The following is a 27,540-nucleotide window of genomic DNA, read 5'->3' as shown; positions in this document are numbered from 1 at the left end:
TTCTGGGAACTCATACTCTGCCATCTCGGGGACACACTGAGCTGCGTACCATTGTATCGCCTGGTATGCGTCGTCTAGCGCCAGTTCTGCATATACTAGAATCTCGAGTCTAGTCACCCACTTTTCTGTGGTCTGTTTTCTCAGGAGGGGCATCCGCTCTGCCATTCTAGCCAGAATTCGCTGCCTTCTGCTGCGGCGCCGATCCCCTCGTGAATACTGCACTTCTTCTAGGGCTTCGTCCCACAATCTGGCTCTGGCCATATCTCTGTACCTCAACATGTCCTCCTCTGGGACTGCTCCAGACCCCAGGCATACGTAACTGTACACTGTCTCCTGCAGCTTCTCCTCCATTTTCCCGAATTCCTTCGTAGATAGGGTCGCTGTACGGGTACTAGCGTTGCCCTTAATTTGTACTCCAGGAATTGATGTTGCCTGTAGCTGTCCCTCTGGTTGTAGGAACGATCCCACCGCTTGCCACCAATTGTTGCGGACTGTTTCAGCATAAAAGGGAATAAAATCCGTTTAGGCGATAATCCCCTTTTTACAGAAAGGCACAGCTACTGCAGAACACCAAACTCCCGAACTGGATACAAGATAACACTCCGAACTGGAACAGCTGAACAAGAAAAGCATACAATCCGCTTACACTCCTGGCAGTCAGCTTACAATCCAATTCCCCCCAAGAACGAGACGACACTTCCTTTTGAGGGTTAAACAGGAACTCTGGACTGGCTCATCCAGCCTGGCCTTTATTTCCAACTCACACACACAGGCCACACCCAGGGGGAGGCATAAAATAACCAATGACATGGATGTTACCTCCCACACATCCCCTCCCCTTAGTGTGACACATAATCCCATTATGCATACAGTTTAAAATATACTTTTACACGACTTTCCTAACTCTAAAACCATACATCACATTCACATAAAAATACATATCCACAATCAATCCATTCAGGGGAACAACATATTAAAAAATGGCATGGATCAGACCAGGGGTTCAAAAGTTAGTAAAGTATCTTTTAAAAACCCTAGCTTTCCAGCTGTCAGGGTACCTGAAGCCTCTACCTCTAAGAGAGGTAGAGACTTAGAAGTTTATCCGTCCGGACGGCATGTCTCCTCGGTTCCTCGCGGTTCACCCGGTCTTGCTAACGCCGGCCGCGAGGGATCCACTTCCTTTTATAGCAGGAGGCTCAGAGGCCGACGTCATGACGCCAACCCGGAACATCCTGTCACTCAAATCACTGGAGACGAATCAGGACTCACCGGAGGCGTGTCTTCTCTCCCTAACCAGCATACTTAACAGTGGCTATCTCATTTACTCATTGCCCTGTCGTGGTTCTAGTCCGCCTAGTCACACAGTGCTTTGTTATTCTCTTGTCTTTTGGTTCCGACCCGGCTTTGGTATTTACTCTCCTGTCTTTCTGTTATCCTTGACCCGGCTTGTCTCTCGCTTACCTGTCTTCTCGTTCCCTCGACCTCGGCTTGTCTCTGACCATTCTATCGTAGTTATACGTTAAGTCCGGCCATTCTAAGGACCGGTATACGTATCTGCTACTCTTTGTACTCTGCGTGTTGGATCCCTGACCCGATCCTGACATTACGACAGGGCCATGGATCCTGCAGGTACAAATTGTCAGCTTGGTTCTCCTGATCCTAGGTTTGACGCCATGGATCATAGGATGGATCAGATGGCTCTAGCACTACAGGCGCTGCTGTCTCGTCCTATTAATCCACCTGAAGAGATGCGTAATATGTCTGCTTCTTCTGTGGGTTCAGGGCTAGAGGTAGCTACTGTAGGTGCTTCTTCCCAAGTTACCCCACCTGTACGTTATGCTGGTTCTCCTGAAAGGTGTCGTGGCTTTTTGAACCAGATTAGTATTCATTTCGAACTACAGCCTCGTTCATACCCTACTGATAGGGCAAAAGTGGGATTTATTATTACCTTACTTATTGAGAAAGCTCTGAGATGGGCTAATCCGTTGTGGGAGAATGATAATCCATTAGTCTATAACTATAATGCCTTTGTAGCTGCTTTTAAAAGAACTTTTGATCCCCCTGGCAGGAGGGTCAATGCAGCCAGATTACTGTTGCGCCTTAGACAAGACAACCAAACACTTGTGGATTACGCACTAGAGTTCAGGTCTTTGGCGGCAGAGGTAAAATGGAATGAACAGGCCTATATAGACGTATTCTTAAATGGGTTATCTGATGTAATACTTGATGAGGTAGCGACAAGAGAGCTTCCCGAGAATCTGGAGGACTTAATTTCCTTTATCTCTCGTATTGACGAACGTCTAAGGGAGAGACAAAATACTCGAGATAGAACCGGTAAATCTTCCTTTTCACTAGCACCATCATTTCAAATTTCTGAAACCAAAAGTCCACAGGTTTCAGAACCTATGCAGTTAGGTCTTACTCGTCTATCAGAGGAGGAGAGACAGTACAGGAGAAGGGAGGGACTGTGTATGTATTGTGGGGCCAGAGGTCATGTACGTTTGAGCTGTCCCAGTCGTCCGGGAAACGCTCGCACCTAAGTTTCTCTAGAGGACAGACCTTGGGTGTTTCGATTTTGTCCTCTACTCATAACTACAAAGAACATAGACTCCTATTACCGGTCTCTTTAACTTGGGAGAAGGGAGACTATGGCATTGATAGACTCCGGCGCTGCTGAGAGTTTTATCGACCAGGAGTTTCTCACCAAACACACTATCCCATCCCAGTTAAGGAAGACACCCTTGGCTGTTGAAGCCATTGATGGTAGACCTTTAGTTGAGCCTGTGATTTTCCGGGAGACCATACCTCTTTACTTAACTACTGGTATTCTACACAAGGAGGAAATATCCCTACTACTCATTTCATCTCCTTCTGTTCCCATAGTCCTGGGATACTCCTGGCTTAAGAGACATAACCCCGTTGTAGATTGGAGATCAGGGGAGATAGTTTCGTGGGGTCAGGATTGTCAAGAGAATTGTTTAAAGAAAGTGTCACCTCTTTGTAGTGTCAACTCACTTAATAACGCTACCGACTCTACCAAAGTACAGATACCGTCCCTGTATCAAGATTTAAAGGCAGTATTTGACAAAGGAAAGGCTGATACCTTACCACCACATAGGCCTTTTGATTGCAAAATTAATTTACTTTCTGGTACCATGCCCCCCAGGGGTCATGTATACCCTTTGTCTACGAATGAAAACTTAGTTCTAGAGGAGTATATTCGTGAGAACCTAGACAAGGGGTTCATTAGAAGATCCTCCTCTCCTGCTGGGGCTGGATTTTTTTTTGTTAAAAAGAAGGATGGATCTTTAAGACCCTGCATTGACTACCGAGGTCTTAACAAGATAACCATCAGAAATGTATATCCGATTCCCTTGATCACCGAGCTTTTTGATCGATTAAAAAGTTCTAAAATTTTCACTAAGTTAGACCTTAGAGGTGCTTATAATTTGGTGAGAATTCACGACGGTGACGAGTGGAAAACTGCATTCAATACTCGATATGGGCACTATGAGTATACTGTAATGCCTTTTGGTCTCTGCAATGCCCCGGCGGTATTTCAGGACCTTATTAATGAGGTTCTTAGGGAGTTTCAAGATGACTGTGTGATTGTGTACCTTGATGATATACTTATACATTCCAGGGATATTGAGACTCACCACGGACAAGTCAGAAGGGTTTTACACAAACTCCTTCAGCATGGCTTATACTGCAAACTAGAGAAATGCAGCTTTGACCAATCCCAAACTACCTTTCTTGGTTATGTGATTTCTGGGGAAGGGTTTGAAATGGACCCGGAGAAGCTCCAATCCATATTAGATTGGCCTTTACCTAAGGGTCTCAAGGCTATCCAGAGATTTATTGGTTTCTCCAATTACTACAGACGTTTCATTAAGGGATACTCCTCTATCATTGCTCCCATCACCAATATGACCAAACAAGGGGCTGACACTAAGAATTGGTCTACTGAAGCACTTCTGGCTTTTAAGACACTCAAGGAGCTGTTTGCTTCCGCACCAATTTTAGTTCACCCTGATACTACACTACCTTTCCTACTCGAAGTTGACGCTTCTGAGACAGGTATAGGTGCTGTTCTGTCCCAAAGGTTGGGTGTAGATAAACCATTACATCCTTGTGGATACTTTTCCAAAAAGTTGTCAGGTACTGAAAGCAGATATGACATTGGTGACAGGGAACTACTAGCGGTTATAATGGCCTTGAAGGAGTGGAGACATTTATTGGAGGGTACTTTGCATCCTGTTACTATTTTGACAGATCATAAAAACTTATCCTATATTGGAGAGGCTAAACGACTATCATCTAGACAGGCTCGTTGGTCCATATTTCTCACTCACTTCAACTACGTACTCACATATAGGCCAGGTTCTAAGAATTCTAAAGCCGACGCCTTATCTCGCCAGTATGAACCTGCTGCCGTATCTGAGCCGGTTTTGTCCTCTATAGTACCCAAGTGTAACATTATTGCTAACACTACTCTCAAAGTCCATTCTCCGCTACTTGATCAGATAAGGAGCTTGCAGCATCTGGCACCTAGACTGACTCCGGCTTCCAGGCTTTTCGTTCCTCCTGAACTCCAATTGGAGCTCTTACAGTGTCTTCACGAGAGTAAGGTGGTCGGTCATCCGGGTGTTCGCAAGACGTATTCTTTGATCTCCAAGGATTTCTGGTGGCCTTCGCTACGGAAGGATATTAAGGATTTTATCGGAGTTTGTGTGGTCTGTACTAAAACTAAACTACCGCATTCGCTTCCTTGTGGCCTTCTGCAGCCTCTGGAAATTCCTGGCAAACCTTGGTCCTGTGTGGCAATGGACTTTATTGTGGATTTGCCTGTTTCTAAAAAGCACACTGTTATCCTCACCGTAGTCGATAGGTTTACCAAGATGGCACATTTCGTACCATTGCCTAAACTCCCGACTTCTCCTGAATTGGCGGAAATCTTTGCTAAAGAAATTTTTCGCTTGCATGGGATTCCCTCGGAGATCACTTCTGATAGAGGCTCCCAATTTGTTTCACGCTTTTGGAGATCATTCTGTTCTCAATTAGGCATCAAATTGAATTTTTCGTCCGCCTATCATCCTCAATCTAACGGAGCTGCCGAGCGTACCAACCAGAAGATTGAGCAATACCTACGTTGTTTTGTTTCCGAACACCAGGACGATTGGGTCGGTTTGATTCCTTGGGCGGAGTTTGCGCACAACAATCTCGTTTGTGACTCTACGCATTCAAGTCCCTTCTTCATGAACTATGGCTTTCATCCATCTATTCTTCCCTCGGTTTCTCCTTCCCAAGGAGTGCCATCGGTTGATGTCCATGTGGCCAATTTGAGGAAGTTGTGGGATCAGACTCGACAGATTCTTCTACACAATTCTATGCTGGTTAAGAAACATGCTGACAAACGTAGAAGGGCGGCTCCGAATTTTGTTCCAGGCGATAGAGTTTGGTTGAGTACTAGGAATATTCGCCTTAAAGTTCCTTCCATGAAATTCGCTCCTCGTTATATTGGTCCCTACAGGATCTTGACTCGAATTAATCCAGTGGCGTATCGTCTAGCTCTCCCAGCCGCTTTACGCATCCCAAACTCCTTTCACGTGTCATTGCTGAAACCTCTAATCTGTAACAGATTCTCCTCCACAATCGCCCCTCCGCGCCCTGTTCAGGTGGAGGGTCAGGAGGAGTATGAGGTTAACTCCATTATTGATTCTCGTGTCTCCCGGGGGAGAGTACAATATTTGGTTAACTGGAAGGGTTATGGTCCTGAGGAGAGGAGTTGGGTACCACAAGAGGATGTTCATGCTCCTCACCTTCGCAGGGCATTTCACTCCCGCTTTCCATCTTGCCCCGGCTCCTTCCGCCCGGTGGGCGTATCTGAGAGGGGGGGTACTGTCAGGGTACCTGAAGCCTCTACCTCTAAGAGAGGTAGAGACTTAGAAGTTTATCCGTCCGGACGGCATGTCTCCTCGGTTCCTCGCGGTTCACCCGGTCTTGCTAACGCCGGCCGCGAGGGATCCACTTCCTTTTATAGCAGGAGGCTCAGAGGCCGACGTCATGACGCCAACCCGGAACATCCTGTCACTCAAATCACTGGAGACGAATCAGGACTCGCCGGAGGCGTGTCTTCTCTCCCTAACCAGCATACTTAACAGTGGCTATCTCATTTACTCATTGCCCTGTCGTGGTTCTAGTCCGCCTAGTCACACAGTGCTTTGTTATTCTCTTGTCTTTTGGTTCCGACCCGGCTTTGGTATTTACTCTCCTGTCTTTCTGTTATCCTTGACCCGGCTTGTCTCTCGCTTACCTGTCTTCTCGTTCCCTCGACCTCGGCTTGTCTCTGACCATTCTATCGTAGTTATACGTTAAGTCCGGCCATTCTAAGGACCGGTATACGTATCTGCTACTCTTTGTACTCTGCGTGTTGGATCCCTGACCCGATCCTGACACCAGCTTCCTTCTCTGTGCTGGAGAAGTAATCCAATTACCTCCCAGCACAGAGACAGACTCCATTAACCACATGGTTACAGAAAGACATAAAAACACTTTAAAATACAGAAAGTTACTTTTTATCCATAACACCCAGACATAGCTGGGATCTGAGCGCACAAAACTCCCGAATAGCGCGCAGATCCTATTCACACAGTACAATTGCCATGGAGCTAAAGTCTTTCCCATAGTCTTTCATTATATGAATAGGCTCCATGGTATAGCTATCTGGGGTATCACATTCACATAAAGTCTGGTCCATAGTCCAAAGGCAGCAGGCGGGCAACCAGGCTTCTCCAGTTCACAGTGGCGAAGTTGGTTTCGCCACAGGTACCATATTAGGGAGCTATTAACTAAACTGCGGAAAGTCCAAAATTAAGAAAATGACTTTTCTTAATTTTGATCTTCCAACTGTTTAGAAGATAGCTCCATAATGTGCTGTCCTGTGTATATCACATACATTCCATACATTCTACATCCCCTTAAGAACATATGATGAAAAATTCCCGTCATGCTGGCCTTTTCCTTCTGAAACTGTGTTATTTTAGGAGATAAACATACTGTGTATACTATATGCATGTAACACATACATTCTATATACCAGCCTCCCAACTGTCCTGATTTTCCGGATATGTGTCCCACCTTTTGGGAACACCAGGCAACTGTCCTCAATATTCAAGAGACAAATGCTTCATTAGACGTGCTTGCGCTATGATTATGGCACTAGGACCCTGCAGGGAACACTGAAACCGTGCTCCCTGCAGGGTCTGTCCTCGGTACACCGTATTGCATGATGGACAGGGAACTGGCTTACATTCACGCCAGCCTGATCTGCCATTAAATGGATAGACCGCCAATTCCGGGCAAAGGGACACAACCACGTCAATTTCCTGCCCCCTTCACCTCCCACCAACATCCTAATTCGCAGGACACCGAAGTTGGGAGGTTTATATATACGTTATACATCAAACATCTCAAACTCAAAGGCTAACACTGGCCAAATAAACAAGGATTACGTTTATGTGGGCCGCAAAAAAAAAGTTTGACCTAGACCAGGGGTTCCCAACCCAGTCTAGGATTTAGGGATTACCCTGTTGTGTCTAAAGTGTTGTTTTTTTTTTCTTCTAAAAACACGTTTGACACAACTGGATAATCCCTAAATCCTGGACTGTTATTGGGTACTTGATGACTGGGTTGGGGACCACTGACCTCGACCAACACAAACAAAAATTACTTGTATCATTCTCATGCAAATAATATGTAATCCTGGGTACATATATATAATTTACTCAAAAGCTTCACTGCAAGTTATTTAATATGCCCCCACCAATCTGATCCTGAGGCCTCACCTCCTCTACTCTAACACACTACCCTCTCCCCCCAATCTAATACACTGCCCCATCCCTCCACTCTTATTTAATACACTGCCTCCCTTCCCGTCAATATAAAACACTTCCCCCTCTTTTTTTTCTATTTCACTGCCCTCCTTCTCCCCCCCCCCAATTTAATACAATGTCCCCTCCTTCTCCCAAATTTAATACACCACGACCCCCTAACTCTAATACACCGCCCCCTTCCTCCACTCTAATTTAATTTGGCTCCACTCGGGAGCTAACGTCGATGGAACAGGGAACCCGGCGCTGGATTAAGGTAAGCAAATTAATTAACCATTTATTTGCTGAGGAACGGGGCCCTAGTCACCTAACGCTATAATGTTTCTTTAATACACTGTCCCCCTCCCTCCACTCTAATTTAATATACTGCCCCCACCCTCTCCCCCTCCCCAATTTAATAAACTGCCCTCCCTGCCCCCCCAAACTCTAATACACTGCCGCTCCTCCCTCCCCCCCCAATTTAATACACTGCCTCCTCTGATGTCATCTGCCGGGGGTAACTAATGTCTTGGCACTGCAATGTAAACATTGCAGGACTAAGTGGAACAGGGACATTGCACCCAAACCACTTCAAAGAGCTAGAGTGGTCTGGGTGCCAATAGCGTCCCTTTAAACAAACTATCATCCGTTCCCTCACCAAGTTCTCCCTCAGCTTGATCCTTCTTGTCGAAGTTCACTCTCCTGCCCTAGAGGGGCAAGGAGGGCATAGGCGTGGGTATGATGCCATAGGCACTCCAAATTTGCACAAAATTGCTATTTGCCATCCTGTGACTAATGATGCTGCTGGAGGTAGTATTACAACTCTGGCAGCAAATGGGTTAATCTCTGTGCAGTGTTTGAAAGCAAACTGATGCATATACCAACTCAATGCACCCAAATTTAATACACTGCCCCCCCTCCTAACTGTAATACACTGCCCCACCTCCCTCCCCCAATTTAATACACTGCCCCTCCCCCTCCCGTGCCCACCCCTTTAATACACTACAGGAAGGTTTCCTCAAGCCCCTCTTCCCCTACCTTAAGTCATCTTCCAGTCCAGCCCTGCACAGTCTTCTCTGCTCAAGCAGGCCAAACGCTCCTCTAGCACTGTGAGCAACAGGAAAGGGGGAGTGGCTGGCTGGCTGGCTCTGCACGCAGCCAGCCACTCTGCGCACTGTAGCACTGCTGCACAGCCGCCAGATATGCACATACAGCATATCCAGCGGCCGGCGTGGAAGAACGTTTTGTGCTCTTGCGGCTGCAGGTCACAGGAGCACGCGATTGGCCGCTGCACACGGAAGGGCCACAGCACAAAGCAGCCCATTAGTATCCCATTAGGCCAGTCCGGCCCTGGGCCCATTTTGGGCCGCATGTTTGACATGCTTGTTATACTTGCATTACAAACATTCTGTAAACTTGCAGCATACAGTTGTGCTCAGAAGTTTGGAGAATTGGTAATATATGTACAATATTTAAAGAAAACATGAGTGAGCAAGCAAAACACATTTCTTTTATTTCTTATGGAATTCATATTCAACTGTAGGTTATAACAGAATGGCACAATCATAAAACAAAACATGACAACAAAGAAACAAATGAAATGTCCCCTGTTTAAAAGGCTGCTTACCCTTAGTACTTAATACTGCGTATTGTCCCCTTTAGCATCAATGACAGTGTGGAGTTTGTTGTAATAGTTGTCTATGAGGTCCCTAATTCTTGCAAGTGCTGTAGCTGCCCATTTGTCTTGGCAAAATGCCTCCAAGTCATGCCAAGTACGTGGTCGTCTTGCATGAACCACACATTTGAGATCTCCCCTGAGTAGCTTGATGATATTAAGAGAGAATTTCGATGATATTAAGGTCAACTTGTTGTGCAGTAACCACTCGAGGGTCAACTTGGCCTTGTGCTTAGGGTCATTGTCTTGCTGGAAAGTCCAAGAGTGTCTCATGCGCAGCAGAAGGATTGCACATTGTCTGCCAGTATTTTCAGATAACACGCTGCATTCATCTTGCCATCAATTTTCACAAGATTCCCCATGCTTCACAGTGGAGATAGTATTCTTTGCACTATATACCCTTTTGACCCCTCTCCAAACATAACTCTTATGATTTGTGACCACAAAGCTCTATTTTGGTCTCATCACTCCAAATTACAGTGTGCCAGAAGCTGTGAGGCATGTCAAGGTGTTGTCAGACATATTGTAACCGGGCTTTTTTGTGGCATTGGCTCAGTAAATGCTTCTTTTTGGCAACTCGACCATGCAGCTAATTTTTGATCAAGTATCGTCGTATTGTGCTCCTTGAAACAACCACACTGTCTTTTTCCAGAATAGCCTGTATTTCTCCTAAGGTTACCTGTGGGTTTTTCTTTGTTTCCTGAACAATTCTTCTGGCAGTTGTGGCTGAAATCTTTCTTGGTCTAGCTTGGTATCAAGAGATCCCCGAATTTTCCACTTCTTAATAGGTGATTGAACAGTACTGACAGGCATTTTTAAGGCTTTGGGCATCTTTTCATATCCTTTTCCATCTTTATAAAGTTCCATTACCTTGTTACGCAGGTCTTTTGACAGTTCTTTTCTGCTCCCTATGGCTTAGTTAGTATCTAGCCTGCTCAGTGCATCCACGTGAGCGCTAACAAAATCACTGACTATTTATACACAGACACTAATTGCAATTGAAAAAGCCAAAGTTGTGGGAAATTAACCATTAATTGCCATTTTAAACTGTGTGTATCTGTAACAAGGCCAAACTTTCAAGGGTATGTAAATGTTTGATTTGGACCATTTGGGTGAATTCTGTTATCATTATGATCTAAAAAGGAGCCAAACAACTATGTGATAATAAATGGCTTCATATGATCACTATCCTCCAATCAAATACATTTTTTTTTGCATGATCAGTCATATTTTCTAAATAAATGCCAAAATTTCACAATTTCTGCCAGGGTATGCAAACCTTTGAGCACAACTGTATACACTGTGTATACATGCAGCATATACATTATGTACATTGTGGTGGCTACCCTGATGGGAAGAGGGGTTTCGCCGCCAGAGATGTTCTTCTTCCCCTAGTGTGAGGGATGCTGTGATGCAGAGCAGGAACAGCTCTTATAAGAGCTAGTGATTTGGCACTCCAAGCAGAAGTAGACAGCTGTTATAGCTTTCTCCCACAAACATGAGACGAGGCTCTATGCTGTCGGACAACTGGTTTTAATGGGGCCACACATGGCCTTTTATGTCAGTCTCCATGCAAAGGGCACTCCCCACTGGACCTGAGAGTAGACTACAGTAAAAACATACACACGATTACATTGGCTCTCATGTCCAGGACACTCCCATACAAAACAGGTTAATCCCTCCCCTGTGCCTGAGAGATAATTGAGTCAGGTACTGTAAACTCAATTATCTCCAGGCACGAAAAACATACATTTTAGCAGTACCCCGAAAGTAGCCCCCAAACCCATGGAAACCCGAAAAAGTTACATCCCCTGATAACCTCGATCTGGGTGACCAACATGTCCAATATCACCCAGATTGGTTTAGGGGTTCGAGATTTCCACAGAGGTCATATTTTGACCGACCGCACACATGGCTCCTGCCCAAAAGAGTTCCATGAAATCAGGTTGTGCGGTCAGTCTCTTTCTGGAATATTCAATACAGTCAAAATACCGAACGTAGCGGTTCGTGGATAGGTTCAGTCTATGTCTCTCGTTTGGGAACTTGCTCCCATCGAATGCCTCTCAATTCCCATACGTTTAACTGAAAGTCGATGGAAGGGACGCTCTCTCGGTGTTCGCACCGTCGAGTGTCCGATATGGGTTCCGACCAAACACCGCTCTGTGTGTTCACGGCTAAAGATGGCCGCCGCCACGTGTTCATATACCGAAAAGTGACCACCCAGCCGACCACTTAGAATGTTTGTGGTTTAAGGAGTGTTAATGAGGTGACAGAGGTTAATGAGTGGCACACTCCGCATACGGATGGTCTAGGGTTTGTTCGGTGGGTGAATGAAATAACATTTAAAACAAAGGGAAAATTCAATGTCCCGAACACATAGGAGAATGCAACATAGTACTTATATATACATTATACATACATTAGGTACACATGCCACACATACATTCTATATACACACAGCATATACACTCAATATACATGCATCACATAAATTCTATACACATGCAGCACATACATTCTATATACATGCAGCATTTACATTCTATATACATGCAGCATTTACATTATGTATACATGCAGCACAAACATTCTATATACATGCAGCACATACATTCTATATACATGCAGCATTTACATTCTATATACATGCAGCATTTACATTATGTATACATGCAGCACAAACATTCTATATACATGCAGCACTAACATTATATATACACACAGCATATACATTATGTATACATGCAGCACATACATCCTATATACATACATTGATAAGTTATTCTGTTTATAAAGTTTGCATTATGTGATTACAGATGTGAGTTAAACCATAAAATGTAATATTGCTTGTTAAAATCGCCAATTGGGAGATAAAATAATATTCACAGTTTAGTCACTTTATTTATGTATGTATGTTCACACCCCGCGTTCCTCTGACCTACAATCCTAGCACAGCCCGCCCACCCGCGAACCATATTTGCGGGCTCCATGCGATTGGAAGACTCCATTCAAATAAATAAAAATAATAATTTACAGATTTGCCCATTACCAAGATGTCGGCTGTGGCACTAGCAGTAGCCGTAAAGCGCGAATGAGGGGGGCTGGTCTCTTGGCTTCCGACTTCTGTCACTGCCCTTCATATCACAGACATGGCGGCCTCCGGGAGCAGCGGACGGGCTGGAGGAGATCTACTGAAAGCCCTTCCCCGAGTTACACTAGCCAACCTCAGACCTAACCCTGGAGCCAGGCAGAGAGTAAGACCTCATACACACAGTGCATACACATAATGTAAATTGTATTTCAAGGAACTCTGTGATGACTTTAATTCAATGTCACATGTACATGTTTGTGAATATCAATGTATCTTGATGGGTAAGGTGACTTCTCTAGGTTTTTATGGGTTTCTTAGTTTTGCTTTTCTTTGTAACGTAGATAAGTAAATTAGACATAAAAACATGCATTTCTATGTTTTGGAATTCAAGACTATGTGCTGTAAATGCTTTATTATTATTATTTATAGAGCGCCAGCTAATTCCGTAGCGCTGTACAATAGGGACTTGCATATCATTTTTCTATACTATAATTTTTGTTAGGCTTACACGATTCTAATACATTTTGTAGTATTTATATTATATGCCGTATTCATCACTGGCATTCTATGGATTGGTTAATTGGTAAAGAAATATCACATAGTAAAAATGTCCCTAACACTAGCACTTAGTCCATGGCTCTATTTGCATATATGCTAGGTTAAATAAGTTAAGCGATCACTCACATGTATGTGTGTATCAATTGTCAGGAATTCAAAATACATTTAAAAGGTTACTCCAATCCAAAAAGTTATTTTATAAAACTGTTTCTTGCGTCCCCTTCTGTGCTGGTGTGTCCGCTCCCCCCCCCCCCAATCCTAAAAAAGGTTAACAAAAATTAAAAAAAATGAAATCTTAACCTCTTAAGGATACATGACATGTGTGACATGTCATGATTCCCTTTTATTCCAGAAGTTTGGTCCTTAAGGGGTTAAAGATATTCCATAGTGTTAGGAATACAATTCTTTGCGGCCACACTTGGCAACCACTTTAGTTACTTGCTCAATTCCAGCGCTGATCTCCCTTGGAGCTGGGCCAGAAATCCGCATCATCTGACGGGGGCACCTAATGTCTTGGCCTTGCAATGTAAACATTGCAGGACTAACTGGGACAGGGACATTGCACCCAAACCACTTCAGTGAGCTAGAGTGGTCTGGGTGCCAATAATGTCCCTTTAAACAAACTATCATCTGTTCCCTCACCAAGTTCTCCCTCAGCTTGATCCTTTTTGTCGAAGTTCACTCCCCCACCCTAGAGGGGCAAGGAGGGCATAGGCGTGTGTATGATGCCATAGGCACTACAAAATTACCATTTGCCAGCCGGTGACTAATGACACTGCTGGAGGTAGTGTTACAGCTCTGGCAGCGAAGGGGTTAATCTCGGTGCAGTGTTTCAAAGCAAATTGATGCATATACCGACTCAAGGCACCATGACCACTCAGAGTAACATTTTAAAGTTCAAATAGCTGAATTGATTAAATCTCAAATTTGGTTATGCTTCCAGTTCAGCTACTTTTGGCCTTTCATTTAAAATTTGCTTTGAATTCTAATTTCAAGACAATTCTTACTGTATGTGCATGCAAATATTTTCAAGCTAGGCACTTTCTTCACTGTGACCCATGCAAAATTGTGTACTGCAAACACTGCATAATTCTTAAGTTAAAGAAAATAAAGCACATTATTGATCTTGTCATCAGACTCTGAGTATATACAGAAAAAGTTTTTTTTTTAATTTTTTAAAATTTCTTTTTATGTATTGTTTTTATAATGCATGTAAAATACAATGTCCCTCTATTGTTCAATGTAAATACTCCAGTGAAAAAGATGTGTAGTTTTAGGTGTAAATTGTGTGGCAGTGACTATCAAGGGAGCCACAAATATCCATAAGCCCAGCTCCCCTACCAAAATTTTTTGTTTTTGCTCATAGGTATGAATAGTGAAGTAAGAATAGATTCCTTTTCTAAAACACAAACTACAAGTGTATATGGCAAACTGCTATTTAAAAAAACTATATTATTATTTTTATTTATTTATTTTAGGAGAGAAGAAGAGGACGAGGTATTCATGGTGGTCGAAAATGCGGCCGAGGTCATAAAGGAGAGAGACAACGAGGAAACAGGCCGCGTTTAGGCTTTGAAGGAGGGCAAACGCCTTTTTATTTGAGGATTCCTAAATACACTTTCAATGAAGGTCACAGGTAAATACAGTATTTATACTTCCTCTTTTTCGCTTCAATACGTGTCTGTTCTTATTTTAGGTAAAAAAAAAAAGTGAGTAAAAAACACCATTCACTGGTGTCGTAGCAGGCTGGTCACCTAAACATACACACATAGAGACCCATTGTGAAGCACATACACTCACAAATTATTATACGGCTTACTTGTTTTATTCCACCCAGCCTCCCTATCTTAGGGAGGCTGGGTGGATCCACATTCCCTGGTGTTCAGTGGGCGGCCAGCTGGGGGAGAGTGGAGGCGGCCGGCTGTGTGTACTAGGCAGACCGCGATGGAGGCAGCTGTTTGCTTTGCTCCCTCACATGCATCACAAAGCGGCGTGCGAGGGAGCAGAACATGAAGATCACAGCTCCCTCCATCGTGGTCTACCTACAATACATGCAGCCTGCTACCCGCCCGCCTCAGAAGAATGGGCTCAGAAATCCCAAGTGCCAGGACAAAATTCCTGGTTGCCATGGCGACCTGGCGCCTGGGATTTGTCGAGCCCTGAGCTATAGTATCTATTACTTTTATCATACCTCTTTTACACAATGGTTTAATCAGACATTAGAGTCCCTGAGCCCTCAGGAAGTGAGTCTGCTCTGTAATTTCTTAGATAGTCTCCATTCTGTAATTGACAGTCACTCCTGGTATAGTTTGCAGTCTTTAGGTGTTATTTATCACTGGATCAGCTGAGGTTCACACTTCCACATTATCATACTAAGTTTGGGTTCTATTCACTTACTGAAAGTGTCAGGTGAGGTCTCTCAGCCAATGAATAATGTCTGAACTTAAAGGATCCCTATGATATTGACAGACCGTTTTAAGGAAGTGGTCTGGGTGCAGTGGCCCTGCTGTTTTCTCCCACATTGTAAAACATTGCTGTTTTTAAGATCTGTGTTCCAATAGTGTTCTTTGGATATGAGTTGGTAAGATAATGGCAAAGTGTGAAGTTTCCCTTTATCAAATTGAGCTCAGACTGAAAGCAGTGTAGGTGGCTGACGAAGACCAGATAAACTTCAGGTATGACGGTTTACTGCCAGACCGCACCAGACTACTCCTGGCACCATAACCACAACAGCTTTGTTATAGTGCTTAGTCTGTGCAGTTTATCATGGTATGTCATAACCTATATGTCCATGCTGTACTCAGCTATGCTCTTAGACCGTTTAACATTCTTGTATAAATATTCATCATTCTATATATTCAACAATATATACACTTCCACTAAGTGGAAGGTGATAATCCTTGTGGTCCACCTATTTTGATGGATCAACCTAGGTGGATGATATTGCCAGGCTTGTTTCAGTTATATTTGCCTTGTTATCCTAAACTGCTCTCCTGACCATACTCTAACCTGCTAAGCAGTATTCATCTTTTTTCATGGTGTCTCTTCCTCTATCTGTGTGTCAAGCTGATTTCATGCTACCATGTGCACAAAAATAAAATAATTGAAACACTGTGGGTCACTTACATTGTTGATCCACTGCATCCTTTCTCTTCTGTTCACTGCCACTATCCTCCCACAATACCGAAAGATGGTGCATATACTCAGAACTTATGTTTTGCCTCTAACTTATAACTTATAAAAAAAAAAATGTATGTTAGTCCATCACTCTCAGCTAGGTTTTACTTGGCTGACTGTGCATTACATTCGACAACATATTAGGATTAAGGAATGTGTGAAAGTTAACTGCAGCTAATGTTACCTACTAACTTTCCTAACCCCAGCAGCAATTTTGAAAACTGCATTTTGAAAGGTGCTTTAGTAACTCCGCTTTTAGGAATGCAGCACCATTACACATTGCTCAGTGAGGGCACCTGTTTACTAAAGGGAATCTCAATGAAATGTCCTGGGTGTGACGCCACTGCCCTTCTAACCCTGCAACTGAAAACATTGCCGTTTTGCAGGAATGGCAATGCTTACATTGCAGAATTAACATGAATCTAGTGCTGCTAGAGCTGCTTCCTCCCTGATAGCCTAGTTAAACCCGGCTATTCAGTCAAATTCTTGCGTAGACCATTTTATTGGCTTGGCGCAGCGTTTTGTGGCACATGTGCACTTGTCTCCTAGTGTTTCCCTATGGGTAAACATTGGAATGTCTGAGATTATCGATCTTGATGAGATGGATATGAAGCTTTGGTACGGAGACCAGCACCCCCAGAATGTATGGTAAAAAAAATAAAATAAAAAAAATCATACCTTAGGAGGGGACACCTGTATACAGTGAGGGGGAAAAAGTATTTGTTCACTGCTGATTCTGAACGTTTGTCCACTGACAAATAATGATCAGTCTATATAATTTTATTAAATTTAAAACAGAGAAAGGACACAAATGGCGCTAAATTGATAAGATCTGGTGCAGCAAAAATCACCAAAGTGTAATGTCACCACTTACACTAAAATGTGATATATTCTGAAAGACAAAGTGATTTGCGCACACAAATGGGACAAGTGTGAGTTTTACCTCTTACATAGGATATTCTTGTGTGTTCACACTACATACAGTATGTATCACCTATAAACAGGTAAATAAAATACACATAGTGTAAACTGTAAAAAACAAATAATGTTTTAAAAGGGATGTATAACATCAAACTCACACTTTTCAGAGCCCATTTAAAGTTGGCTCTAGACTTATAGCGCTTTTCATCTCACTCTTGAGATATCCAGTATGGAAAGGTGTGTGTATCCACAGGAACTTGGAACTGGTAACTTGAAATGATGTCCCAAAACGTCCAAGGTAGGTGTGTAGTAAAAAATGTTTTATTCCAAAAGTTTTTTAAAATACAAAATAAATATATATACACAGTGAAAGATATATATATTAGCAGCACAACGCGTTTCAACCTTTCAATAGGTCTTTTTCAAGTGCATCTGATTTTCCAATGGGCTCTAAAGCCCTAATATATGCCAAACAATCAGTTAATTACCTTAATATGTGGGTTAGTTCCCACCCATGTCCAAACATGGTCACAGCCGGAAGTGTTATGCCACACTCAATATGGCTACATTTCCGTCTGTGCACTCCTGTTTCCAGCCCCCCCCAACATGTCCGATATTGCATTTATCATTGTTAGTCCGTATTCCTTCAATTTGTTGTTTATTCTTTCGGCCTCCGTTTCGCCGCGTCACTTCCGTTGGTGACGTCGTGATGCAGTCCGATACGTCACTTCCGGTTGTAGTTTTTCCGGTCTTTCATGATCTTCCATACGGTTTTAGTGCACAATTGTCCATCATTGAAAAGGGCAAAAATGCCAGTAGTTCATATTATACATAGATGAAGAAACGTATAAAAGGAGAGAAAAAAACATATTAATGTTGGAAAAAAAGGGAAGGGATTCATGTCTGGACATTAGTGGAGCTTCTTAAAATTATAGATAATACATAGCAGGATGGGAAGAACATATCCCAGAATAATTCGTTAGGAAATGCCACCATTACATGGACACTACCCCCTCCATCCAAAAGTGCAATTTTGAAGAAAGGAGACATGCAGGAAATGTATATAAAATATATATGTACATATATTCCCTATTATAAAATACTATTAATCTCAAAGTCAATGTTGAGACCCAAGGGAGATAAGGTGCGTATTTCGAAAATCCACTTTACTTCTTGAGTGCTTAATTTTTTAGGGAGATCCCCTCCTCTCCAGTGGGAATTGATTTTATCTATAGCAAAAAAGGTTAAAAAACTAGGGTCTGAGCTGTGTTTTTCTAAAAAGTGCTTCGATACACTGTGGTTTATAAAGCCATTTTTGATATTCCTCACATGTTCACTTATCCGTACTTTTAGTGGCCTCGATGTTTTACCCACATATTGAAGGCCACATGTGCAGTTTAGTAGGTATATCACATTTTTTGAGTGACATGTGATCATGGGTTTAATTTTAAATTCTTTTTTAGTGTTAAAAGATTTAAAAGCTGTTACGTGCTTTTCTTTTTTATCTGTACTCTTACACGCATTGCACATCCCACAGTGATAAAAACCTTGTTGTGCTTTTGACCAATTGTTTAAAAAATTATCATTTTGAGGTGTAGGTTCTAAAAAGCTTCTGGTTAAAATTTGCTTTAAATTTCGCGCTCCTCTAAAAATAAATTTTGGTTTTGAACCTAAAAACTCATGTATCTCCTCATCCTGGCATAGGATGTTCCAATTTTTGTTAATAATTTTTTTGATCACCCCAACATTGCTAGAGTAGTCGAAAATAAAAGGGATCTGTTCTTTCCTATCAGTTGGCACATCACTTTTCCTCTTATACTTCAGAAGGGGGGACCTATTTAGTGCGGATATTTCCTGAATCTGAGTATCAAGGGCAGTCTTGTCATATCCCTTTTGTATAAACTGTTTCTTTAACAGGCAGGCCTGGTTTGCAAAATCCTGTTGTTTTGTGCAATTTCTGCGTAGCCTGAGAAATTGTCCCCTAGGGATATTTGACAGCCAAGGCTTGTGGTGGCAGCTGTCAATCTCAATATAACTATTGATATCGACTTGTTTAAAAAAAGTGCGAGTGGCTAAAACACCGTCACAAACATAAATATTGAGGTCTAAAAAGTCAATGCTTGTGTCACTCACACTTTTTGTTAAACGAATCCCCCAATCATGATTGATTGGGGGATTCGTTTAACAAAAAGTGTGAGTGACACAAGCATTGACTTTTTAGACCTCAATATTTATGTTTGTGACGGTGTTTTAGCCACTCGCACTTTTTTTAAACAAGTCGATATCAATAGTTATATTGAGATTGACAGCTGCCACCACAAGCCTTGGCTGTCAAATATCCCTAGGGGACAATTTCTCAGGCTACGCAGAAATTGCACAAAACAACAGGATTTTGCAAACCAGGCCTGCCTGTTAAAGAAACAGTTTATACAAAAGGGATATGACAAGACTGCCCTTGATACTCAGATTCAGGAAATATCCGCACTAAATAGGTCCCCCCTTCTGAAGTATAAGAGGAAAAGTGATGTGCCAACTGATAGGAAAGAACAGATCCCTTTTATTTTCGACTACTCTAGCAATGTTGGGGTGATCAAAAAAATTATTAACAAAAATTGGAACATCCTATGCCAGGATGAGGAGATACATGAGTTTTTAGGTTCAAAACCAAAATTTATTTTTAGAGGAGCGCGAAATTTAAAGCAAATTTTAACCAGAAGCTTTTTAGAACCTACACCTCAAAATGATAATTTTTTAAACAATTGGTCAAAAGCACAACAAGGTTTTTATCACTGTGGGATGTGCAATGCGTGTAAGAGTACAGATAAAAAAGAAAAGCACGTAACAGCTTTTAAATCTTTTAACACTAAAAAAGAATTTAAAATTAAACCCATGATCACATGTCACTCAAAAAATGTGATATACCTACTAAACTGCACATGTGGCCTTCAATATGTGGGTAAAACATCGAGGCCACTAAAAGTACGGATAAGTGAACATGTGAGGAATATCAAAAATGGCTTTATAAACCACAGTGTATCGAAGCACTTTTTAGAAAAACACAGCTCAGACCCTAGTTTTTTAACCTTTTTTGCTATAGATAAAATCAATTCCCACTGGAGAGGAGGGGATCTCCCTAAAAAATTAAGCACTCAAGAAGTAAAGTGGATTTTCGAAATACGCACCTTATCTCCCTTGGGTCTCAACATTGACTTTGAGATTAATAGTATTTTATAATAGGGAATATATGTACATATATATTTTATATACATTTCCTGCATGTCTCCTTTCTTCAAAATTGCACTTTTGGATGGAGGGGGTAGTGTCCATGTAATGGTGGCATTTCCTAACGAATTATTCTGGGATATGTTCTTCCCATCCTGCTATGTATTATCTATAATTTTAAGAAGCTCCACTAATGTCCAGACATGAATCCCTTCCCTTTTTTTCCAACATTAATATGTTTTTTTCTCTCCTTTTATACGTTTCTTCATCTATGTATAATATGAACTACTGGCATTTTTGCCCTTTTCAATGATGGACAATTGTGCACTAAAACCGTATGGAAGATCATGAAAGACCGGAAAAACTACAACCGGAAGTGACGTATCGGACTGCATCACGACGTCACCAACGGAAGTGACGCGGCGAAACGGAGGCCGAAAGAATAAACAACAAATTGAAGGAATACGGACTAACAATGATAAATGCAATATCGGACATGTTGGGGGGGGCTGGAAACAGGAGTGCACAGACGGAAATGTAGCCATATTGAGTGTGGCATAACACTTCCGGCTGTGACCATGTTTGGACATGGGTGGGAACTAACCCACATATTAAGGTAATTAACTGATTGTTTGGCATATATTAGGGCTTTAGAGCCCATTGGAAAATCAGATGCACTTGAAAAAGACCTATTGAAAGGTTGAAACGCGTTGTGCTGCTAATATATATATCTTTCACTGTGTATATATATTTATTTTGTATTTTAAAAAACTTTTGGAATAAAACATTTTTTACTACACACCTACCTTGGACGTTTTGGGACATCATTTCAAGTTACCAGTTCCAAGTTCCTGTGGATACACACACCTTTCCATACTGGATATCTCAAGAGTGAGATGAAAAGCGCTATAAGTCTAGAGCCAACTTTAAATGGGCTCTGAAAAGTGTGAGTTTGATGTTATACATCCCTTTTAAAACATTATTTGTTTTTTACAGTTTACACTATGTGTATTTTATTTACCTGTTTATAGGTGATACATACTGTATGTAGTGTGAACACACAAGAATATCCTATGTAAGAGGTAAAACTCACACTTGTCCCATTTGTGTGCGCAAATCACTTTGTCTTTCAGAATATATAATTTTATTGGTAGGTGTATTTTTACAGTAAGAGACAGAATAACAAAGAGAACCAAAAAAAGCATGTCAAAAAAGTTATAAATTGATTTGCATGTCAATGAGTGAAATAAGAATTATATCCCCTATCAGCAAGATTTCTGGCTCTCAGGTGTCTTTTATACAGGTAACCAGCTGAGATTAGGAGCACTACCTTGAGTGCTCCTAATCTCAGCTCGTTACCTGTATTAAAGACACCTGTCCACAGAAGCAATCAATCAGATTCCAAAGTCTCCACCATGGCAAAGACCAAAGAGCTGTCCAAGGATGTCAGGGACAAGATTGTAGACCTACACAAGGCTGGCATGGGCTACAGGACCATCGCCAAGCAGCTTGATGAGAAGGTGACAACAGTTGGTGTGATTATTCACAAATGGAAGAAACACAAAATAACTGTCAGTCTCCCTCGGTCTGGTGCTCAATGCAAAATCTCACCTCAGGCGAATGGTGAGGAACCAGCCCAGAACTACAAAGGAGGATATTGTTAATGATCTCAAGGCAGCTGGGACCATAGTCACCAAGGAAACAATTGGTAACACACAACGCCGTGAAGGACTGAAATAATGAAGCGCCCGCAAGGTCCCCCCCCCCCCCACTCAAGAAAGCACATGTACAGGCCCATCTGAAGTTTGCCAATGAACATCTGAATGAGTCAAAGGAGAACTGGTCGAAAGTGTTGTGGTCAGATGAGACAAAAATCGAGCTCTTTGGCATCATCTCAATTCGCCGTGTTTGGAGGAGGAGGAATGCTGCCTATGACCCAAGAACACCATCCCCACCGTCAAACATGGAGGTGGAAACATTATGCTTTGGAGGTGTTTTTCTGCTAAGGGGACAGGACAACTGCACCGCATCAAAGGGACGATGGACGGGGCCATGTACTGTCAAATCTTGGGTGAGAACCTCCTTCCCTCAGCCAGGGCATTGAAAATGGGTCATGGATGGGTATTCCAGCATGACAATGACCCAAAACACACAGCCAAGGCAACAAAACAGTGGCTCAAGAAGAAGCACATTAAGGTCCTGGAGTGGCCTAGCCATGTTCCACACATTAATCCCATAGAAAATCTGTGGAGGGAGCTGAAGGTTCGAGTTGCCAAACGTCAGCCTCAAAACCTTAATGAATTGGAGAGGATCTGCAAAGAGGAGTGGGTCAAAATCCCTCCTGAGATGTGTGCAAACCTGGTGGCTAATAACAAGAAAGGTCTGACCTCTGTTATTGCCAATAAGGGCTTTGCCACCAAGTACTATGTCGACGAGGTCAAATACTTATGTCACTCATTGACATGCAATTCAATTTATAACTTTTTTGACATGCGTTTTTCTGGATATTTTTTTTTTTTTTATTCTCTCTCACTGTTAAAATACACCTACCATTAAAATTAGACTGGTCATTTTTGTCAGTGGGCAAATGTTTAAAATCAGCAGGGGATCAAATATTTCCCCCCCCTTTAGATAGGGGAACACTATCGTGCTCCTTAATCTGGGTGCAGTTCTCTGTGTCATGTGTATTACTGTATTTTGCACCAACAACATCTTCAAGGGCACATTTGAATACATATTATTAGAAATAAATGAACCTCCAACCTATAATATCCCATTTAACCTTTTCTTGTTTTTACTTTACTTTCTTATAGCTCATTTACATATTTGATATTTTGCTTTAGTGTGAACTGTCGTTCTGTGTTTTTATATTACTCAGAGCAACATATATTTTTAATAACAATTGAATTACTATTGTACAGCTTCCGTCGCCAGTATCCTCCTCTCAGTCTGAACCGTCTCCAGTACCTTATTGATCTGGGAAGGGTAGATCCCACACAGCCAATTGATTTAACACAGTTGGTCAATGCGAGAGGAGTCAGAATTCAGCCTTTAAAGAGGGACTATGGTGTCCAACTGGTGGAAGAGGTAAGAGATTTCTCTCACATACCTACCCCCTTGTTGCATGTTTTCTTTTCCAAACCTTTGAACAACAGTCACTTAGCAACTTTGTTAGAAATAGTGTGGAGAGACCTCCTTACCTCCATTTCCTGTGCAAGTAGCAAAGGTTGTTATGGTGCTTAAAGTGTCCCTTTTTTTAAAGTTTTGGAAGCTACACTTTGTGCATGTACAGCACACAGCCAGGCAGTCTTCATAGATGAACATTAATCGAAAGGCTGCTACTGCAGAGCGATGTCTTTGTATTTAGCATAATCCTAGTGTAATCCTAGTATTCCAGTGACTCCATTTGTTTGATTTTTTTTACTTAATAGTAGTTCTTTGTCAGCTGAAACTGCTTTTATTTTAAAGTGGGGAATATATAGGAGGCTCAGACTCTATGTTATAGGCTGCACTTGTTAGAACAGGATCTGAAGCAATTATTGAGTAAAACTAGACACAGTCCTATGGTGTGGTGCTTCCTACTTGGTTCCTCTTGAAGCTGTATCACAATGTCACACCACTCTTCTTGAAATGAGTTGCAGAGGGAGGGCCTGGCACCTTCCAGACTTGCATTGCCGCGCATCTTATAGGACTTGAAAGAATCAAAATTGCAGAATCTTGTGTTTTTCCATCAGTTGAAAAGGACTGTGGCCCAAAGTTTTGTATTTCTTCGAACTCCAAAATAAGTGTTATTACACAAGTGGCCAGTAGGATGCAGCAGACACTCTTACAACAGCAGTGTTACATGTAAAATAATAAATGTTGCTGATTTGGTTTTAATATATTCATTCCACTACTGTTCTGACTGCTAGATTGTTTCCCATATACTTTAACGGTAGATAAATCCATTGGAAAAGTTTTTATCAGATTGAGCTAATTTGAGAAGCTTATGTAAAACAATTAAATTGATGCCCTTGTTGGCACTTTTCACATTTTAATAATTTCATTTCCTCACTATTTAAATGTAACATTAAATTGGAATCTCATCAAAGTGTTGCAACAGTGTTTGCAGAAACTATGACACTATCCAGGGTTAAAATAAATTAAATAACTAAATGAGAATAATGCTAGATTTTACTCATTTATAAGGGGTGATAGGGGTGTTTCTAACTGCTACGCAGCCACTTGTCTGCAGATAGAAGTGACCAGTTTCAAAGTGAACCTGTTGCCTATTTCTAAGTATTAGTCAATCTTTATCCTTGAGCTGAATACTTATCAAAATTTTATTTTTATTTTTTCCACTGCCCTTCAACAGAGCTTCTAAACGCTTTTCAGAATACTGACATAATGTCCTGTCTGGCGCTGCTCCCTGCTTCCACTACCTCAGCTCTCATTATCTCTCCTGAGCTCATTGGTTGGGACCTTAAAGGGAACACTCTGGGTTCAAAGTAACCCCCTCTCCCAATATGAGTTGTCTAATTTTAAGACAAATGTTTTCTGGTTTTGGATTGTGATTGAGAATGTTGGGTGGTTCCAGATAAGAAGTTAGAAAGCTTTAAAAATTACTAATGCTGAATTGTAATTTTCTTTTCTTTTTCAGGGAGTAGATACTTTTTCAGCTAAAATTAATATTGAAGTTCAGTGGGCTTCTGAACTGGCTATTGCAGCAATAGAAAAAAATGGCGGTGTCATAACTACGTGCTTTTATGACCCAATGAGCCTTGGTAAGTGTGATCAAATTGGTGTTTGCTAAACAATGAGTGATAAAGTCTCTACTTTTGTAGTAAAAAGGTTATCTGGAAAGTAGATATAGGCCGTGCTCATAATGTTTTTGTCCAGTTTCCATATTTCACAATAATCCCATGTGCAGGGATCTATACATGCTGTCCTGGTACAGATCAGTTAATATCTATATAGTTTTGGGGCTAGATTTGATTTATTTTCTTAGAGCTGAATTTTTCTCAACACAGTCTGTATTTGCAGTGAGAGCCATACATATCTACTGGTGACCCAGTCAATTGGTTGGGTAATTGATTAAAATATTACTATTTTACGCTCAACTATTGGACTAACTTTATATTCCTTCAATTTGCAGAGGTACTTTGCAAACCTGTTCCATTTTTCATGCGTGGGAAGCCAATACCTAAAAGGATGCTGCCCCCAGAGGACTTGGTGAAGTATTATACAAATGCTGAAAATCGTGGGTATCTGGCAGATCCAGTAAAAGTTTTGGAAGCTAGGAAGTTGCTCGCTAAGAAATATGGCTATATTCTCCCTGACATTACCAAAGATGAACTATATCATATGCTTTGCACGCGCAAGGACCCTCGTCAGATATTCTTTGGGCTAGCTCCAGGATGGGTGGTGAATATGTCTGAAAAGAAGATCTTAAAGCCCACAGACGAGCAGTTGCTTAAATATTATAGTTCGTGATTGCAGGATCAACAACTTATTGTGCTCTCCCTGTAGTGCAACAGTGATTGTACTTTTTGTATAAAAATAAATATCATTTAAATACAAATGTTTCTTTTAATTTATTTACAAAGTGGGCAGCTAGTCCTTGATGATGGTAGCTTTGGAGCAAAGGTGAACCACCTGACTCTGTAAACTCTGGTATTTCAAATATGTATAAGCCCACCTCATATAAAAAAAAACTAAATTTCATAAAGATCGCATCTTTATTAAATATTCAGATTGACTGATTTCACTGAAATTCCAACCCAGTCAAGATACTCTGAGACAAAGTAGGACTTCTTTGTCTCCATATCTTTCCTCCACGTGACATAAAGGCAGAGCTACCTTTTTGTCAAGCTTCTCATTTTCCCCAGCCGTCACCAGTGACGGCTGTAGGGAAAATGATGATGGATCTCACTGGTTGCCCAGAACTCTGTTCTGAAAGAGCAACTTAAAGCGGCAAGCCCTTTCAACATAAGGGGGCATTGTGTGCTGAAAGCATGCATCCACCATCCTCTCAGCTATTAACCCATTTTTCTTCAAATGTACTTTTGGCTCCACGATATGTGCTTTATGCAGCATCTTTCATTTTGAAACATATAATTGTATTTCTTATATTTAAGAAAATTGTCTACGTTGAATGAGTTAGGACTTTTGTTCTTACAGATAATTGGTGCAGTAAGATAGCTAAATATTGAAAAAAATAGATTTTATCAGTGCATTTAATGTTAATTTGTATATCACAGTTCATAGATTACAATGTATACTCTGTAAAGCTGTGTCCTGTACCCATTAAGGCCTCTGGATTGTTGCACGATGTCTGTCAGTGAAAAAGGATTTATAAAGAATCTAACACTCATACAGGCTTCCTTAAACAAATATAATTAGGATGAAAGGAATTTGGGCTCAGAACAACTGATATCTTATTCATATATACACAGAAGGAAGTGTGTACTTTTTTTTTTTTTTAACGTGATATTGTGGCTTTGCTTTCAATTTACAGCAAATTAATGATTTTTTTTTTTTTTTTTTTTTGTGATGAGTAATGTGGTTTTAATCACATTGTCCTCTTGAGGTCTGTGCAGGTATTTAGAAAAATGTGTAAATGGAAAACAAAATCAAATATTTTATAGATCATCTGACGGCTAAGTCTGAACAAATTATTTAATTTATCAGAATTGTTACGGGGGGAGGGGTGAGTTCGATTCAGGAACAGTGTGCTTAGAAGAGAGAGGTTAAATGTTGGTCCAAGCAGAATTCATTTTTAAACATTTCATCATTCCTTAATGACATATTCATCTAATAAAGATGAGTATGTGGTTTATTCTCTAAACCATGATTCTAAAAACCAAATTGAATGTTTTTGTAAAATTGCTTATTTTGAGGAGAAAAATTCTGACTGTTTTGGCCTAAAATTTGCAATTCCTTATCCACAACTCTCAGTTTAGTGATTTAAACATGATCGTGTGGATAAAAAATATGCAAGAGATGGACAAAATAATGGAAACACTCAACAATATATGTCTAAATCA

At 41.3% G+C, this 27,540-nt stretch overlaps 1 protein-coding gene across 1 annotated transcript; it reads left to right on the top strand.

Annotated features, from left to right (window-relative positions):
• The first annotated feature begins 12,656 nt into the window (after positions 1-12,656).
• MRPL15 (mitochondrial ribosomal protein L15) lies at positions 12,657-26,075 on the top strand. Its single transcript, XM_063450425.1, has 5 exons — positions 12,657-12,800; positions 14,674-14,831; positions 23,437-23,602; positions 25,155-25,278; positions 25,650-26,075. The coding sequence occupies exons 1-5, from the start codon at positions 12,696-12,698 to the stop codon at positions 25,985-25,987; spliced, it is 891 nt and encodes a 296-aa protein (XP_063306495.1). The 5' UTR covers positions 12,657-12,695; the 3' UTR covers positions 25,988-26,075.
• Positions 26,076-27,540: the final 1,465 nt, after the last annotated feature.

The sequence above is a fragment of the Pelobates fuscus genome, chromosome 4 (genome assembly GCF_036172605.1).
Source record: "Pelobates fuscus isolate aPelFus1 chromosome 4, aPelFus1.pri, whole genome shotgun sequence".
Lineage (NCBI taxonomy): Eukaryota > Metazoa > Chordata > Amphibia > Anura > Pelobatidae > Pelobates > Pelobates fuscus.
Note: the sequence above shows the minus strand (reverse complement) of the source record. Positions and strands in the feature narration are given on the sequence as shown.

Bases quoted from the DNA above. Each gene is read 5' to 3' on its own strand.
- MRPL15 (XM_063450425.1), top strand. From the start codon at position 12,696: ATGGCGGCCTCCGGGAGCAGCGGACGGGCTGGAGGAGATCTACTGAAA. The intron at 14,832-23,436 runs GTAAATACAGTA...ACTATTGTACAG, and splicing joins ACTTTCAATGAAGGTCACAG to CTTCCGTCGCCAGTATCCTC. The intron at 25,279-25,649 runs GTAAGTGTGATC...TTCAATTTGCAG, and splicing joins TTATGACCCAATGAGCCTTG to AGGTACTTTGCAAACCTGTT.